Source organism: Macaca mulatta, chromosome 20 (genome assembly GCF_049350105.2).
Source record: "Macaca mulatta isolate MMU2019108-1 chromosome 20, T2T-MMU8v2.0, whole genome shotgun sequence".
In the NCBI taxonomy this organism is placed as follows: domain Eukaryota; kingdom Metazoa; phylum Chordata; class Mammalia; order Primates; family Cercopithecidae; genus Macaca; species Macaca mulatta.
In genome coordinates this window covers 21,812,343-21,830,764 of record NC_133425.1, presented here as the reverse complement: position 1 = coordinate 21,830,764, position 18,422 = coordinate 21,812,343, and the positions used below count along the sequence as shown (strand labels likewise).

General features: G+C 41.2%; 1 protein-coding gene across 3 annotated transcripts in view; it reads left to right on the top strand.

Annotated features, from left to right (window-relative positions):
• Positions 1 to 17,749, top strand: part of CDR2 (cerebellar degeneration related protein 2) — a 31,547-nt gene extending 13,798 nt beyond the window's left edge. For 2 of the 3 annotated variants that reach the window (XM_077983563.1, XM_077983564.1), the window contains exons 3-5: positions 13,866 to 14,014; positions 14,272 to 14,436; positions 15,867 to 17,749. In XM_077983563.1, the coding sequence (XP_077839689.1) occupies positions 13,866 to 14,014; positions 14,272 to 14,436; positions 15,867 to 16,725 (1,173 nt within the window). In that variant the 3' untranslated portion in view covers positions 16,726 to 17,749. 3 annotated transcript variants of the gene reach the window in all.
• The last annotated feature ends 673 nt before the right edge of the window (positions 17,750 to 18,422 follow it).

The window sequence follows — 18,422 nt, the reverse complement described above, 5'->3', positions numbered from 1 at the left end:
GAAATACACTTTTATAATTCTAGGACGATATGGCTTGCAATGATATTGAAGTCACCAGGTACCATTTTAGCATATTCTACATCAAAAGAGCATAGAATATGTTTACATTGAATTTAATGACCAGTTACTGTAGGCCGGGTGAGGTGGCTCAAGTCTGTAATCCCAGCACTTTGGGAGGCAGAGGCGGGCACATCCCTTGAGGTCAGGAGTTCGAGACCAGTCTGGCCAACATGATGAAACCTCGTCTCTACTAAAAATACAAAAATTAGCTGGGGATGGTGGCAAGCACCCATAATCTCAGCTACTTGGGAAGCTGAGGCAGGAGAATCACTTGAACTCGGGAGGTGAAGGTTGCAGTGAGCTGAGATTATGCAGCTGCACTCCAGCCTAGGCAACAGAGCAAGACTCCATCTCAAAAAAAAAAAATTAAAAAACCTACTGTAGAGTTTGTCAGAAACCTAAAATGCAGAAAAACTAGGCATTTAAAAACTATTAAACTAGGCTAGGCATGGTGTCTTATGTCTGTAATCCCAGCACTTTGGGAGGCTGAAGTGGAAGAATTGCTTGAGGCTAGGGTTTGAGACCAGCCTGGGCAACAAAATGAGACCCTGTCTCTAGTCTAAAAACAAAACTAGTAAACTAGCCAAATGTTTTATGTGGTCAAGGAACTCTTTCCTCCTTTGTTTCTTAGACTTTGTTTTTTTACTCAGTGGGAGATTTCAGAATAGTCCTAAACGATCATCACTGTTTGTATTTATGTAGAGACATAGTCTTAATTGTATTATCGTAGTCTGTGAGGTTTATTCGATGCCTGATTATTGCTAATAGTTAATAAATTGAAATTGTATTGATGTTTCCTGTTAGAGCATTTATAAAACACTATAACTGATTCTTGCTTTAGCACATCTTTCTTTTTTTTTTTTTTTTTTTGACGGAGTCTCGCTCTGTCGTCCAGGCTGGAGTGCAGTGGCCGGATCTCAGCTCACTGCAAGCTCCGCCTCCCGGGTTTACGCCATTCTCCTGCCTCAGCCTCTTGAGTAGCTGGGACTACAGGTGCCCACCACCTCGCCCGGCTAGTTTTTTGTATTTTTTAGTAGAGACGGGGTTTCACCGTATTAGCCAGGATGGTCTCGATCTCCTGACCTCGTGATCCGCCCGTCTCGGCCTCCTAAAGTGCTGGGATTACAGGCTTGAGCCACCGCGCCCGGCCTTTTTAGCACATCTTTCAAGTGTAGCTGAAGTGTAAATATTTGTAAGTTGGGAGAATGATGCTTATTGATTAGTGTAGGAGATTACAAACAATTGGTTTATGATCTAAGTTGTCTCCTTTGTTTTCATCGAGGATGATTAAACATTTAAGCTAGATCACTGGTATTCTGAAAGTATCCAAAGATATCTGAGGTTCTCCAAATCTACAAATAACACTTTATTATCTAATATTATCCATAAGATATTGTAAAGCATCATGGAACTGAATCCAGTTCAGACCTTCATAATTAAATAAGTACAAAATTCATGTATGAAACTATTCAGTAGATTTAGCTTGGAATATTTTGGGAAACATATTCATGAGTCTCTTATTTCTGTAATATGTAGCCCACTGGTTCCTAGATCTGAGCATTGCACAATGCAGTATTTTCCTCTTTATCCAAAGCTGTTTTTTGGCTAAGAATAATTACTATCTTAGATTTCTTCACCACCATTACAGTTGACTTTATTTTTTCTTTCCTTTTATAAGTTGCTTCATGAAAGTAAGTTTATAGTCTCAGTAGGGAAGAGGAGATGGCAGTACTGGCTAAGCTCACTTACCAGCCGGGGGATTCCCACAGACTGTCCTTGCTGCCTGCTCCATCACAACTGTGCCTGGGCAGACTTAGGGATCACCATGTGGATTTCCGAGGTCTCTCTAATAGTCTAAAAGAATGCCTGATGCTCTTGTAAAAGTAACCAGGCAGCCAAAGAGCCTACTTCCTTGCTAAACGATGACCCTTACGTATGTTCCTCTTATTGCAACCTTCAGGAGGCCCCCTAAACTTTATAAGGGCTCTCTCCTTAATTTGAACCTTTTCAGCATGTTTCTCCTTACCTTAAACTTTTTATTGGAATGTACATTACAGAAAAGGGCACAAATCCTAAGTGTATAGTTTGATGAATTTTCATAAAGTAAACATGCCAATGCAACCTATACTTAGAGAAGGAGTTGAGAGCATTATCTGCCCATCCGGTCACCACCTGGTGAACTAGCATCCTAACTCCAACACCCTAGATAAGTTTAGCTTGTTTTTGACCTTTTCATGAATGGAATCACTTGTACAAGTTTTAAAGTAACTGTTTAGAATGTTTATTGGAAATTAGATTAGAAAAGTAATACACAGCTGGGCGCAGTGGCTCACGCCTGTAATCCTAGAACTTTGGGAGGCTGAGGCGGATGGATCACCTGGGGTCGGGAGTTCAAGACCAGCCTGGCCAACATGGCGAAACCCTGTCTCTGCTAAAAATACAAAAAGTAAGTGGGTGTGGTGGTGCATCCCTGTAATACTGGCTACTTGGGAGGCTGAGGCAGGAGAATCCCTGGAACCCAGGGGACGGAGGTTGCAGTGAGCCAAGATCCCACCACGTCACTCCAGTCTGGGTGAAAGAGTGAAACTCCGTCTCAAAAAAAAAAAAAAAGATTTTTTTAATTCAGAAAAATATATAGTTGAAAAACAAAAAATCAGCTCCTATCCCACCACCAGTGAAATTTAAAATGAGACAGTTCAGAAGAATGGTCTGGGAACAAACTCTTCTGAGTGAATGAAAAATAGTGTAGAGAACTGGTGAAAATACTAGGACAAGATCCCTAAGATTCTGACTTATTATGGAAATAGACAACTTGGACACTGCCAAAGGGTATTTTGTAAGTAGAACCACAGATATTCTTTCAAAGACTTTTGGAGGGTTTCAAACAATCCTTCTAAAAATTGATCAGTATTTTTGGTAGGCATCGTTTTTAATGTTGAAAAAAAATTTAATGTGAAAACGAAAAAAGATTAAATAAACTATTCAAAATAATGGTTAAACTGGCTTCAGAGAAGCCTGTAGCCTGTCTTACTTTTATTCAGTGCTAATTTGAAAAACATAATTTTTTAAGAATCCAGAGCAAGATTTTTCTGTTCTGAGTGGAAGGCGGGGAGGAGAGAACTCTTTGGAGAGTAACGAGATCAGACACCATTGTATTCATTTACACTTTCCTACAACTGTGTAAGCAGCCTACAACCTTGTGTTTTGGTTACTTCTCTGCTTACACACCTGCATTATGCCCTACAGGAGTTGTGCCTAGCACTCAAAAGTAGTCTGGCCTTCAAGGCATCCCTTCTTTCAAGAGGAGGCGGAGCTTGCAGTGAGCCGAGATCGCGCCACTGCACTCCAGCCTGGGCGACAGAGCGAGACTCCGTCTCAAAAAAACAAAACAAAACAAAACAAAAAAAAAAGTTCATGCCCTCTTTGGAAATGAAAAAGTATTTTGTGCTGCTTTTACTGCATGTATCAATATTCTACTGTATATGATACTTAATTGATTTGCTTTATTTTCGTTTCCCTTTATTTCCCATTGCAACAGTGAGCACTGTTGTGTTTATTCATGGTCTTTCACACATACTAGGTAATCGATACTTTGTTGAAATCAGTATTTTAACAGAGGAGAAACAGCTTACAAAGCTCTTCTAATAATTCCTAAACTTTGGGTTTCCACCTCGGGAGATTTTTAAGGGAGGCAGAAGGGGCTCTGGCCTCTGTTTTAGGAGATTCAGGTTTAAACCCTCAATTTTAATTGCAAATAGCTAGAGAATTTAGACATATGAATTACCCCTCAGATGCTGTTTGCTCCGTTATGGAATGGTGATAATGCTTACACTACTTTGGTATAGGATTTTTTTGAGGGGATAAGATTATGGAAATATATATATTTTGAACAGTATAAATTGTTTTGTAGTTTACCAATGTTTTCAGAATTTTAGTAGTGGGCTGGTTGGGTGGCTTACACCTGTAATCCCAGCAGTTTGGGAGGCCGAGGTGGATAGATCACGAGGTCAGGAATTCAAGACAAGCCTGGCCAAGATGGCAAAACCCCGTATCTACTAAAAATACAAAAATTAGCCGGGGCGTGGTGGCGGGCACCTGTAATCCCAGCTACTCAGGAGGCTGAGGTTGCAGTGAGCCGAGATTGCGCCACTGCACTCTAGCCTGAACAAAAGAGCGAGACTCCGTCTCAAAAAAAAAAGAATTTTAGTGGTGAAAAAAGTCTTTAAAAATGTGTATGGGTATATAATAGCTTTACATATGTATGGGGTGCATGTGAAATTTTGATGCAAGCATACAGTGTGTAATGATGAAATCTAAATTGAGATACCCATGACCTCCGACATTTATCATTTCTTTATGTTAGGAATATTCCATATCTTTTCTAGCTATTTTGAAGTATACAATAAAATTTTTTTTTTTTTTTTTTTTTTTTTTTTTTTTTGAGAGAGTCTCGCTCTGTCTCCCGAGCTGGAGTGCAGTGGCCGGATCTCAGCTCACTGCAAGCTCCGCCTTCCGGGTTCACGCCATTCTCCTGCCTCAGCCTCCCGAGTAGCTGGGACTACAGGCACCCGCCACCTCGCCCGGCTAGTTTTTTGTATTTTTTAGTAGAGACGGGGTTTCACCATGTTCGCCAGGATGGTCTCGATCTCCTGACCTCGTGATCCGCCCATCTCGGCCTCCCAAAGTGCTGGGATTACAGGCTTGAGCCACCGCGCCCGGCCAATAAAATATTATTAACTATAGTCATGAAAGAACCTTAATTCTGAAAAAATAAATCCTCCAGAATTACTGGAAATAGACTTTAAAAACAATCTAATCCCACAATTTTAATAATGGGATTATAGGTGGTTTCTGTTTTCATTTTCATGCCTCTCCCCACCAAATTTCTACAGGGGAAATATATTACTTTCATCAGGGGAAAGAGATTTTTCCAAAGTCATAGGAAACTATTGTGGAAGTTCATTTTGATACTAAATTCAGAGGATTTAGGCTGTAATCTTTAATTTTAGGATAATCCTAACACTGCTTACAAGCCAGATTTCCACTCTATTTCTATGCGTTTTTACTTGGGGTTGTTTCTGTCTTTCCCTGCGTTCCAGGTTAGGATTCCGCAATTGCAAATAGGTATTTATGTAATTCTGCTGGTCTTTGTTTTTTAAAGGTTTACCTTAATTGTAAAGGTGGCCTGTTTGTAGCTTTTGTGCATAACTGTAACGTTATACTCGTAGTTGAGGTGACAGTCTGTGCAAATTCCTAGACAGATAAACCCAAGGCATGTTGCTATAAATTGACATTTTACCTACATTTCTGCTACCCCATGACCCCCCTCCCCCACTGTTCTGTTTCAAATGTCTCCCTTTCCTGTTTACTGTGGCAGTCAGATTCATTGGAGGCTGTGTATCAAAGAGAAAACCAGCATGTCAGCAGCATGTCTGTACCTTGAGATGAGAGGTAGGAAATAAGCTAACCCATTTCCTTCTAGATTCAGAAAAAAATGAAGCACTGACTCCATAGACCTAGATGTCTGGCCTTACATCAGTACTTGCTTGGAGATCTCACCATTTTTCTTTAAGTTGCTGACTGGTTTTGTCAGACTCTTTTGTATGTCCCCTATAACTGAATCTTGGAGAAGTGAAGGGCTTTTCTGATTAATTTTGGTTTCATATAATAAGATTAAGCTCTTACCATGTGAAAACAAGCTCCTTGCCATTCTTTAGATTGTTAAAGCCCAGTCCTCTAAGACCAAAATATCACAAGTTCTTAAATGGTTTCATTGTGTTGTTACCACAGGTATCACAGGTTTTTATATATCAAACAAGAGGAACTTTCTATAGTTTCTTAAATGGCCTCTTTTTACTTATTTGCATATTGACTTGTTTCCTGTATGTTGGCCACAACTCTAACTTGAGCATTCTGTCTTTAAGAGAGCAACAACTTGTGACCCATCTAGTATCTGGCAAGAACTGTAAAAGTCTCCCCTTCAGATTACCAGGGGCGATTGCTGCCATGGGAATAAATACAGAGAAATAATACATAAATGGAGAAGAGGGGAGAGAATTCGTGGCTAATAGGCTGTTTTCCCAAGAGGGCTAAAGCCAAAGCCCTTCTCAAAATCTTTCACTTAAATCCCCCTTGACATCTCACAGTCTGAGTCATGCCAAGCACAATAAGCAGTTGTGAAGAAAAGTCTAGAAACTGCCAGTTCACCAGTATTTTTTTGGCCCCTACTGTGTGTGAGGAATGGACTAGATACACAAGAGCCTTCCATTCTTAGAAGACTACAGTGCTGGCCTGGCACAGTGGCTCATGCCTGTAATCCCACCACTTTGGGAGGCTGAGTCAGGTGAATCTCCTGAGGTCAGGAGTTCAAGACCAGCCTGGCCAACATGGTGAAACCCAGTCTCTACTAAAAATACAAAAATTAGCCTGGGGTGGTGGTGCAAGCCTATAATCCCAGCTACTCAGGAGGCTGAGGCAGGAGAATCACTTTAACCTAGGAGGCCAAGGTTGCAGGGAGCTGAGATCCCACCTTCAGCCTGGGCAACACAGTGAGACTCCATCTCAAAAATAACAGCAAAAAAAATTGAATATTATTGTATTGTTTTGAGAGAAATTTTAGGGTACTTTGGGAGTGCTGCCACTTTAGTCCTGCTTTAAGGTAGCCCTTCTTCTCCTCTCCTCTCCTCTCCTTCCTTCTTTCTTTCTCTTTCTCTTTCTTTTTCTTTCTTTCTTTGATGGAGTCTTGTTTTGTTGCCGAGGTTGGAGTGCAGTAGCATAATCTTGGCTCACTGCAACTTCTGCCTCCCAGGTTCAAACAATTCTCTTGCCTCAGTCTCCCAAGTAGAGTAGCTGGTATTACAAGTGTGCACTACCTTGCCTGGATAATTTTTGTATTTCTATTTATTTTATTTTATTTATTTTATTTTATTTTATTTTAATTTTATTTTATTTTTTAGATGAAGTCTTGCTTTTGTCCCCCAGGCTGGAGTACAGTGGTGCGATCTCGGCCCACTGCAACCTCTACCTCCCGGATTCAAGTGATTCTCCTGCTTCAGCCTCCCGAGTAGCTGGGATTACAGGCACCTGCCATCATACCCAGCTAATTTTTATATTTTTAGTAGAGACAGGGTTTTACCATGTTGGTCAGGCTGGTCTCGAACTCCTGACCTCAGGTGATCTGCCTACCTCGGCCTCCCAAAGTGCTGGGATTACAGGCATGAGCCACCATGCCCAGCCAATTTTTGTATTTTTAATAGAGATGGGGTTTTGCCATGTTGGCCAGGCTGGTCTCAAACTCCTGATCTCAGGTGATCCGCCCACCTTGGCCTCCCAGAGTGCTGGGATTACAACCATGAGCCACAGCACCTGGCCAAAGTGGTCTTAAAAGGCTTCTGAAGAGGTTATATTTGAAATGAGGCCAGAAGGATAACTGGAGTTTGTAATCTTTCTTTGGTGCCATGGATCCCTTTGATTATCTAATGAGATCTATGATAATCCTCTTAAAATTCATTGAATTACAAAGGAAATCTGTTATAATGAAATACCTGTCAAATATTGAAAAAAGTAAATTTGTGATATAAGATAGATACGTATTAACATATTTAATAACAAGATCTAGAAACTACCATGATTTCAAATAGTGGTGAAGGCAGGCAGTAAATCAAGATTTCTGCAACTATAGTTCAGTGTGAAAATATCTGTGATTTCTGTTGATGATGAAGTCACGGATAAAGCTAATACCACTGGTGGTTTATTGCCTCTGTCAAAAGAAAAAATTTCAACAAATATAAAGATTGGCTTTTATTTGAGATTCTGAAGTTCAGCAACACCTTATTCTTAGAGAATGAGGGTTTCAATGAGCTGAGCAGAGGAAGTTGGTTTTATAGACAGGGGCTGAGGAAAGCAGAAACAAAAAAAAAATGGGTGATTTCAAAGTTAATTTATTTGTAAAGGTTAAAGCAGAGGGAAGTCCCTTATGCTGGCTAAAACTGGCATGTTTAGGGGTTTGGCTATTTTCTCTTCTAATTTCTCAGAAGTCAGATGAATAACTTTGTCTTGCTGACATGGAACTTTAGCACAAGTGACTCCATTTTGGTTTGGTTTGTTGGGCCTAGGTCAGGGACTCAGTGCAAACCAGTGGTCTCCTATAAATTTTAACACCTCTATTAATACTTGAAAGAAATGTCAAATTTCATTTCGAAGTTAGCAAAAATGAAGATGTAGCTGTTCAGACCCTTTAAATTCATCCATGTTCACAGACTCTCTAAAGTCTATCCATGTACCCCAGGCTAAGAACTGCTGCCTTAGGTGGAGCTAACCAGGGGAAGTGCATCCCCCCAGATAGGGGATGGTAGAGTAAAGGCATTAGAGGAGGGAGGCGCTTGCCTTGCCGTGGGGCAACTCCAAAAAAGGCAAAGATATCTCCCCTAAGTGTGAAATTTTAAAAAAATCAATAGCTAACAAATGAAGCTGGAAAAACCACTTAAGAGGCAATTGGGAAAATATTAATGCTGAAACATAAGAGATGTTAAGGAACTATTGAGGTTTTTTTTCCCTTAGGAATTATGGTTAAAATGAAAAGTCCTAGAAATGTATGAAGATGTATACTTGAGATGCCTTGGATTAACTTTAAAATGATTGGAGAATGAGGAAAATAGGAGAGTAAAGATGAAATAAGATTGACTGTATGTTGATAATTGCTGAAACTGGTTGATGGGTACATGGGAGTTCATTAAACCATTTATCTGCATGTTTGAGATTATCCACAGTAGAAAGTTTTATTTATTTATTTATTTATTTTCAGACAGAGTCTTACTCTGTCACCCAGGCTGGAGTGCAATGATGTGATCTTATCTCACTGCAACCTGCAACCTTTGCCTTCTGGGTTCAAGCGATTCTCATGCCTCAGCCTCCCAAGTAGCTGAGACTACAGGCGTGTGCCACCATGCCTAGCTAAATTTTTGTTTTGTTTTGTTTAAGTAGAGATGGAGTTTCACCATGTTGGCCAGGCTGGTCTCGAACTCCTGACCTCAAGTGATCCACCCGCCTTGGCCTCCCAAAGTGCTGGGATTACAGGCATGAGGCACCACACCTGGTCCACAATAGAAAGTTTTAAAATGCAGTGGATAAAATTAGCCATCTGTAGAAATTCAGTATTTGTGTGGACTGAGAAGTTAGGAAGGATCACTCAAGCAAGGTTAAGGTGACTAATTTGTAATTTCAGGGAATTAATGATTGTAAGAACATAACAAAATGAAACATGATGAAGAATGCTGCTGTGGTACAGTTAAAATATAACCTAATCTTAGTGGGTAACCTTATCTAAGCTGAGCCCTATGAAGGGAGATGGTGAGCATTAAGCCAAAGAGTCATCATTGATCCAGTGAATGCCTGTGTCTCCTAGACCCAAGAGAAAAGGACATTGGTCAGGGCAGGGACTTCCAGGATTTTCCATGACCAAGATCAACATTTCTCTAAGTGTGATCTGTGGATTGCCTGTACTAATATCACTGGGTTTGTTGCTAAAAATGCAGAATCCTGGCTCTACTCCAGTCTGCCTTTTGAGGGAAAGAGACCCAGGTTCTTACACTTTAATAAATCTTCCAGGTGAATCTTAGCACATGTGAAGTTTGAAAACTGTAGCTTTAAATAAAGATGACAGTAGCTCCTCCTTATTGAGCAATTTTACCATCTTCCAGATCTCATGCTTAACTCTCTACATATATTAACCTTTATGTAAATTATATATTTGTATATGTCAGGGAGGAAAAAATTTTTTTTCGTCAACCTTCATGAGCGCTTAAGTTGGAAAGGACCCCTGTAACAAAAGACATATTAACAAGAGAAAAACTTATTAGCATATCTATTTCATATATATGTGTGGGAGATACCCAGGGAATGAGTAATTCTCAAAGGTGGCTTTGAATTCCAGCTTATTTAGTATCTTCAATTTTTAGAGAAGTGACAAGACAAAGGAGAAGGACTTTGTCTAGGGGCAGAACTTGTGGGAAGGCAAATAAGTGGTGATAAAGGCCCCTTAGCAAAGCTTGTTAGTGTGGATTCCTCTGATGCTGTCTTCTGGCCCATAAAGTTCTAAAGATGTTAGTGGTTAACCTTTGTTCTCCCTGGTAGAGAGGGAGGAGGCAGGAAACTTTTTATGCCAAAGACGCATGCTTTGGGGTGACATAGTCCAGTCTCTGCCACACACATATTTATCTTCACAGCCTTATGGGGTTGATGAGGAGAACTCACCTAAGAAAAATGTGCTTGCTGTAGGTCACCCGGTTCTAAACAGCAAAGCAAAACCTCAGACCAGGTTCTGACCCCAAAGCTTGTGCTCTTAGTTAGGATATCACTGCCTCCCATCAGACTCCTCTGATCCCATGTCTACCAGAGACTCCGATTCATGAATCGGCCTTTCACATGCCCTTTGTGGGGCAGCTGTGTCCTATGTAGAGGATGTGAATATTCTTGTCACTGGGCAGGAACAGCTCCTGTTGTATATTAGTAAATTAATGTCTGGTTTATACATTAGCCTTTTTAAAGGTAGTTCTGAGTCCTAAAGAATACTTGATAATTTATACTTGATACAAAGAAGCTTGAAAAATTTCTGTAGCTATTATGTATGTATTCTTGTGATTCTAAGCCTTTTTTCCACTTCCGTGGAATCTCATCAATTCCTAAGAGATTGAACATGTTCCCATCAATGACAAGAACCTACTATGGCCTTACTAGCCAGAGGGCAGGATTAAGGGCCTACTCCTTTAGTTCTGAAAAAGCTTCACTCATGAGAATTAGTGGTTGATTTCCAAAGGACCAGAAGAAGCTGGTGGAAGTTGAGGCAGTGAAGATTACACACAGGCTTTTATAGACCGTGCTGTGTGCTCACCTCTCATTTAATTCTTCCAGTTCTACATAGTAGGTACTAACAGATCCATAACCACTTACCAATTCCGAACCCAAAAAGCTCTATAAAGTAAGATTTTCTTTTCCCTTTAAATTTACAACAGATTCATTTGGTAGTAGATCTTTACCTGAACTGGTGTGAGGCTGTTTATAGTCTTAGTTCATACTTTTTGATGCAGAAATTTGATGGCTCGATACAGGGTGCTGCCCAGACCTCACAGGTTACGTATTATAAAGTGTCAGGTGCGTGTCAGGTATGAGCGCCATGTTGTCTTTCTAAAATTTAAAGAATTTTCCAAAACACTTTTGACCCCAAGAGTTTCAGATGAAAAAGTTGAAGTTAGGTTAAGTGTTTGTTCAACCCTTTGCTGCTGAGTTATGTATAAGTGGATTTGAAAAAAAAAGCCATATATGCTTTTTTCAACACTTTAAGGGCCCGTTGAGTGTTATTTAGCCCATTGTTTCAGTTTGTTAGCCTTGCAGATACTTGTAGAGTTGTAGAAAAAGCCTCAAGAAGAGTGTGTTGTGTTGTATTTGAGACAGAGCCTCTGTCGCCCCAGCTGTAGTGCAGTGGCACGATCTTGGTTCACTGCAACCTCCACCTCCCACGTTCAAAAGATTCTTATGCCTCAGCCTCCTGAGTACCTGGGATTACAGGCACGTGCCACCACGCCAGCCTAATTTTTGTATTTTTACTAGAGGTCGGTTTTTGCCATGTTGGCCAGGCTGGTCTTGAACTCCTGGCCTTAAGCAATCTGCCTGTTTCGGTCTCCCAGAATGCTGGGATTACAGGTGTGAGCCATGTGCCTGGCCAAGAAGAGTGTTTTTAAAGTCAAGTTCTGAGTCTTTTACAGTTTAATCATCAATAAGCTTCAAACCATTTCTCCCCCCTTTCTGGTTCTGTCCAGGGAAATACTGTGATTATTTCCTTTGGAGTATATACTGTGTTTTAGTATCTTCAGGTAGAGCTGAGCAGGGGAGGGAGTCAAGGTGACTTACACTGCGGCGTTAAGGTTGGAATTATTCCCCTTTATCCTTGGCCATTTAGGAGGCAGTCTTAGCAGGACCAGAATAAATCATCTGATAAATTTCTCGTGAATAAGGAGGATAATGGTGATAAAAATCTCATAAAATTAAAAATAACAGGAGTCTTTGAAGCATATTAAGCTAACATATCTTTCTCTTCAAAGCAACATACTTTTCTTTTTTTTTGGTCCAGGATGCCTCACTCAGAGAAAGAAAGTGATCTTTTTTCCAAGTTAAAATCCTCCACGTAGAAATAAAAACGCTTTTTACACTGTTGGTGGGAGTGTAAGTTAATTCAACCATTGTGGAAGACAGTGTGGCGATTCCTCAAGGATCTAGAACTAGAAATACCATTTGACCCAGCAATCCCATTACTGGGTATATACCCAAAGGATTCTAAATCATGCTGCTCTAAAGATACATGCACACGTATGTTTATTGCGGCACTTCACAATAGCAAAGACTTGGAACCAACCCAAACGTCCATCAGTGATAGACTGGATTAAGAAAATGTGGCACATAGACACCATGGAATACTGTGTAGCCATAAAAAAGGATGAGTTCATGTCCTTTGCGGGACATGGATGAGGCTGGAAACCATCATTCTCAGCAAACTATCACAAGGACAGAAAACCAAATACCACATGTTCTTACTCATAGGTGGGAATTGAACAATGAGATCACTTGGACACAGGGCAGGGAACATCACACACTGGGGCCTGTTGGGGGCTGGGGGGCTGGGGGAGGGACAGCATTAGGAGAAATACCTAATGTAAATGATGAGTTGATGGGTGCAGCAAACCAACATGGCACATGTATACCTATGTATCAAACCTGCACATTGTGCACATGTACCCTAGAACTTAGAGTATAATTAAAAAAACAAAAATCCTCCGCATTAGGCTTTATTTCTGTTAAACATGATGTTTTTGCTTAAGGGATTATTATGTCTCACTTTAGATTTTTTGGTTGAATATTAATTTTATGCATGGTATATGCTTTGGCAAATTAGCCTCACAATGCAGTGAGGTATTGGTGAGCATTAAGGGAGCTAAGCATATAAAGGATAGCCTGTGCTCGTTTCTTAGGAAGACAGGGAGTTTAATTTCTTCTTTTCTTAAAATAAACATACGGTATAATAAAAATTATATATTTGGTCTTTGTCCCTGGTTCCTGGCATAGAGCTCCTAAAACCCTTGAGTTTCCTGATAGGATGAGGTCCGGTCACCAGAGAAAGCAACCACATGATTAGAGGGTTAGATCTATCAGTCCCAGCCCCACAACTTCTGGATAGAGGGAAGGGTTGGAGATTGAGCTTAGTCACCAGTGGCCAATAATTGAATCAATCACGCTGATGTGAGAAGGCCTGGAGAAAACTGAAATGGGTCTAAGGGAGCTTCTGGGCAGTGCTGGGAGGACAGTGAGCCCAGAGATGGAGACTGTATGCCAGCCCCACCCCAACAAGAGTTGGTGTTGAGAATCAGAGAATGGGTGTTGGAACAGCAGGTATCTTTTTTTGTTTGTTTCTTTGTTTGAGATGGAGTTTCACTCTTGTTGCCCAGGCTGGAGTGCGATGGCGCCATCTCAGCTCATTGCAACCTCTGTCTCCCGGGTTCAAGTAATTTTCCTGCTTCAGCCTCCCAAGTAGCTGGGATTACAGGCATGTGTCACCACACCTGCCTAATTTTTGTATTTTTAGTAGAGACGGGATTTCACCATGTTGGTCAGGCTGGTCTCGAATTCCTGACCTCCGGTGAGCCGTATGTCTCGGCCTCCCAAAGTGCTGGGATTACAGGCATGAGCCACCATGGCCAGCCAAGGAACAGCAGGTATCTTATCTGTTTGTGTCACCTGGTCCTGATCTTCTCTTACAGTATCTGACCAAGCAAGTGGAGCTTCTACGGCAGATGAACGAACAACATGCAAAGGTTTATGAACAATTAGATGTCACAGCAAGGGAACTGGAAGAAACAAATCAAAAACTAGTTGCTGACAGCAAGGCCTCACAGCAAAAGATTCTGAGGTAAATTTTCTAGAATCTGACAAGGAAGGCCTAGAGGGAAGTTCTTTAGTATAAACTAGAATAGAACATGGCTGCAGTGGGTTTAGGTCAATATGGGATAAAGTTTAATTTAATTCTTTCTGGAGAATGGAGATTAAATAGATGTCCTTTCCAATTAAGAAAGCCCAATGTGAGTGGCTCGCATCTAATCTCTCCTCACCGCTTTTGCCCTTGATTCAGTATGACAAGCAGCAGTGGCTTCTGTCTGTTCCTTACAGCCTGACTGAAACGATTGAATGCCTGCAAACCAACATTGATCACCTGCAGAGCCAAGTGGAGGAGCTGAAGTCATCTGGCCGAGGGAGAAGGAGCCAGGGGAAGTGTGACCAGGAGAAACCGGCACCCAGCTTTGCATGTCTGAAGGAGCTGTATGATCTCCGCCAGTAAGAGCCTACCTGTCTGTGGAGTTACAGCAGGGACTGTCTCATGTCATTGGCACATTCTGAATTCCAGTAGATTGAAAGTACCATTTTAAGAAATGTCACTTAGCTATTAAGCTACCATTGGTTTTGAACAAAATCACTTAAACATAGAAATTACACAGTTCTTATATATTAGTAATTCTTATTTTGAAAGTCTTAGAGCACTTATTTCAGGGCTTTTAATGTGTTAAATCATAGTTTAAGATGAATGACTTCTGATAGACTATAGAAATATTGGTAAAACAAAAATTCAAGCAAACAAGATTTTTTGCTTAAAGAAGTACCTTTATAATTTAGAGTTACAAGTCTGAATCTTTAAGAAGTATTTGTGGAACACTTATTGTATGGCAAGCTCTATGCCAGACCTGAGGGCTGGTGAGCAGAATAGAGTTCCTATCCCTGTGAGCTTTCAGTCTAACAGAACGGCAGATAAGCAAATAAAAACACAAATAAATAGTCAAGCAAGGTGCCTTGGACTGAGCAGGAGAAATCAGGTGGTTCATTTGGTGGGTCTTTGGCTGCACATCAGATCACCTGTGGAGTTTTTCAAAATGCAGATACCAACACATTCCCTCAGGCCTAAATCAGAATTTCTGGGTGTGGGTAAAAAGCTGCCCAGGCAATTCTGATGAACATTCCTGGTTAAACACCACAGCAACAGTAATTTGCTGTAGTGATTCAATCGTAATTATGTATTATGAATCATTTGGAGAGCCTTTAGAAACCCTCAGGCCGGGTAGCAGACCAACTAGGTTAGAATCTGTGGGTTGGGACCCAGGCACCAGTACTTTTTAAGGTTTCCCTTGTGAGGTCATTGGCATACTGCCAGTCTTTGGGAATAGATGTTCTTTAGTACTTTCAACATTAAAAAAAGATTCATCGCAAAAACTGAGTTTGCTTTCATGTGTTTATTTACCAGCCTCACACAGTTCCATTTTAGCCACTGCTTCAGTGTGGCTAAAAATCAGTCACTGTCGGCCGGGTGCAGTGGCTCACACCTGTAAATCCCAGCACTTTGGGAGGCCGAGGCAGGAGGATCACCTGAGGTTGGGAGACCAACCAGCCTAACCAACATGGAGAAATCCCGTCTCTACTAAAAATACAAAATTAGCCAGGCATGGTGGCGCATGCCTAAAATACCACCTACTTGGGAGGCTGAGGCAGGAGAATTGCTTAAACCCGGGAGGCTGAGGTTGCAATGAGCTGAGATCGCTCCACTGCACTCCAGCCTGGCGACAGAGTGAGACTCCATCTCAAAAAAAAAAAGAAAAAAAAAATCAGTCACTGTCACAGCTCCTCAAATTTATTTAGTTGAAAAAAAATCACCAGTCTTCCTCACTTCATTCTCAGTGGACTTGTGTAATACATTCTTTCAATATTTTTTTCCCTAGACACTTCGTGTATGATCATGTGTTCGCTGAAAAGATCACTTCCTTGCAAAGTCAGCCAAGCCCTGATGAAGAGGAAAATGAGCACTTGAAAAAAACGGTGACAATGTTGCAGGCCCAGCTGAGCCTGGAGCGGCAGAAGCGGGTGACTATGGAGGAGGAATATGGGCTGGTGTTAAAGGAGAACAGTGAACTGGAGCAGCAGCTGGGGGCCACAGGTGCCTACCGAGCACGGGCGCTGGAACTAGAGGCTGAGGTGGCAGAGATGCGACAGATGTTGCAGTCAGAGCATCCATTTGTGAATGGGGTTGAGAAGCTGGTGCCAGACTCTCTGTTTGTTCCTTTCAAAGAACCCAGCCAGAGCCTGCTGGAAGAGATGTTCCTGACTGTGCCAGAACCACACAGAAAGCCTCTCAAGCGCAGCAGCAGTGAGACGATCCTCAGCAGCTTGGCAGGGAGTGACATCGTGAAGGGCCATGAGGAGACCTGCATCAGGAGGGCCAAGGCTGTGAAACAGAGGGGCATCTCCCTTCTGCACGAAGTGGACACACAGTACAGTGCCCTGAAGGTGAAGTATGAAGAGCTGCTGAAGAAGTGCCAACAGGAACAGGACTCCCTGTCACACAAGGCTGTACAGACCTCCAGGGCTCCGGCCAAGGACCTGACTGGAGTGAACGCCCAGTCTGAGCCTGTTGCCAGCGGCTGGGAACTGGCCTCTGTCAACCCAGAGCCCGTCAGTTCCCCTACAACACCTCCAGAATACAAAGCGTTGTTTAAGGAGATCTTTAGTTGCATCAAGAAAACTAAGCAGGAAATAGATGAACAGAGAACAAAATACCGATCACTCTCCTCTCATTCTTAATTGAACCTCTAGCTCTACTACTAATTTGCCTATTGCCTATCACCTCTCTCATTCAGACAAGTGTTTGTAGACTTGGAAGCCTGATGTTGCTTGTGACATTTGCCTCATTGCTTTGCTTATTTAGCAAATGCATACAACGAGGAAAGGAGGTGGCTACTGGTATCAGTTCTCTGATCCACTTCCATTTAAGCTCCCCAGGAAATCCCATGACAAACTGGCCTCTGGCTGGCGCACTGATTAGACTTCAATTCCTGAAAAGGACCAGTGGAGGGAAGAGCTATACTACTGGAGAAGTAGGCCTGGAGTTACTACAGTATGGGGGAGAAGGGCCGAGTTGGCACAAAGCTAAGGCAGTTCCTATTGCTTCCTTGCGCAACTTCTCAAAACGATGTAAAGTCAGAGGGCTGTCAAACTCAAGTATCTTTTGCAAACACTGAATACTGTGAATTCATTAAGAAGAATGTTCAAGAGAAAGCAGGGGTCTGATCCAAAAGAAATGTCATTAACAAATACTCCAAATGCTTGAGTTTTGTTGTATCTGAACTAGTTGAACTGTGACTGACAGGTAATCCTAATATATCCAAATCAAACTGAATACCAAATTGAGATGGCAAATTTTTGTTTGATCCAAGTTAGCTTGTTAGCATACGCCCTAGAGGGCCTCCGCCCCTACATTCTAATGTTTTTATTGAAAGCTCTAGCCTTTAGGATACGTGAACATGTAAATCTTTCATCACTTTCTCAAATTCACACTAAAGGGGAAAGATCAAACCTCTTCCCCTCCTACCTGTTTTCTGAGCTGGCTGACTTGCCAGCCACAAGCTGCTCTTCCTGAGTTCTGTAAATGTTTTGACTTGTTGCAGAAATTCCTATCTACATTATTAAGCAGTATTGATGTTCTGACTGTGGAAACATATCCTCTTACTTGTATACTTTTAATTTAAAACTATTTAAGAACTGAGGTTCCGATTATTGTATATATTTTTCTAAAAACCAAATAAAGCTACCTATGAAAATGAACAAATAGGATCTACTGTGTGTCTTACTTTCAGTATAAGCCATTTCACTCTTATAACCAACTGTTGACTTTTTTTTCTTCTAACAAATATCACTAGAAAGATTTACAGTGATTTTTTTTCCTATTTTAAATAGGGAAGCTTTGGATTTGTATAACTTAATAGCACAAATTCTGCTCATATTGCTAAATGTTCATTAAAATTACTTGACATTTTCAAATTTATATACTCTAATTTTCACTATTTCAGAAATGTCAGACTTGATTCTGAATTAATAGCATTTGACTGATTCTCAAAACATTTGATCATAGCAAAGAAACTATGCTATTCAAACATTAAAACGGGCATTGAATCTAAATTACTTTTGCTTTTGGATTAAGTTTTTAAAAACAGGTAAAACGTCTTTTTAAAATTTCACTTTGTAAAGCAGCAGTACCCAATTTTTTGGCACCAGGGACTGATTTTATGGAAGACAGTTTTTTTCCACAGACCCAAGGTTGCAGGGGATGGTTTCAGGATGAAACTTCCACTTCAGATCATCAGGAATTAGTTCTCATAAGGAATGCACAACCTAGATCCCTCACATGCGCAGTTCACAATAGGGTTTGCACTCCCTATGAGAATCGAATGCCACTGCTGATCTGACCGGAGGGGGAGCTCAGGTGGTAATGCGAGCGATGA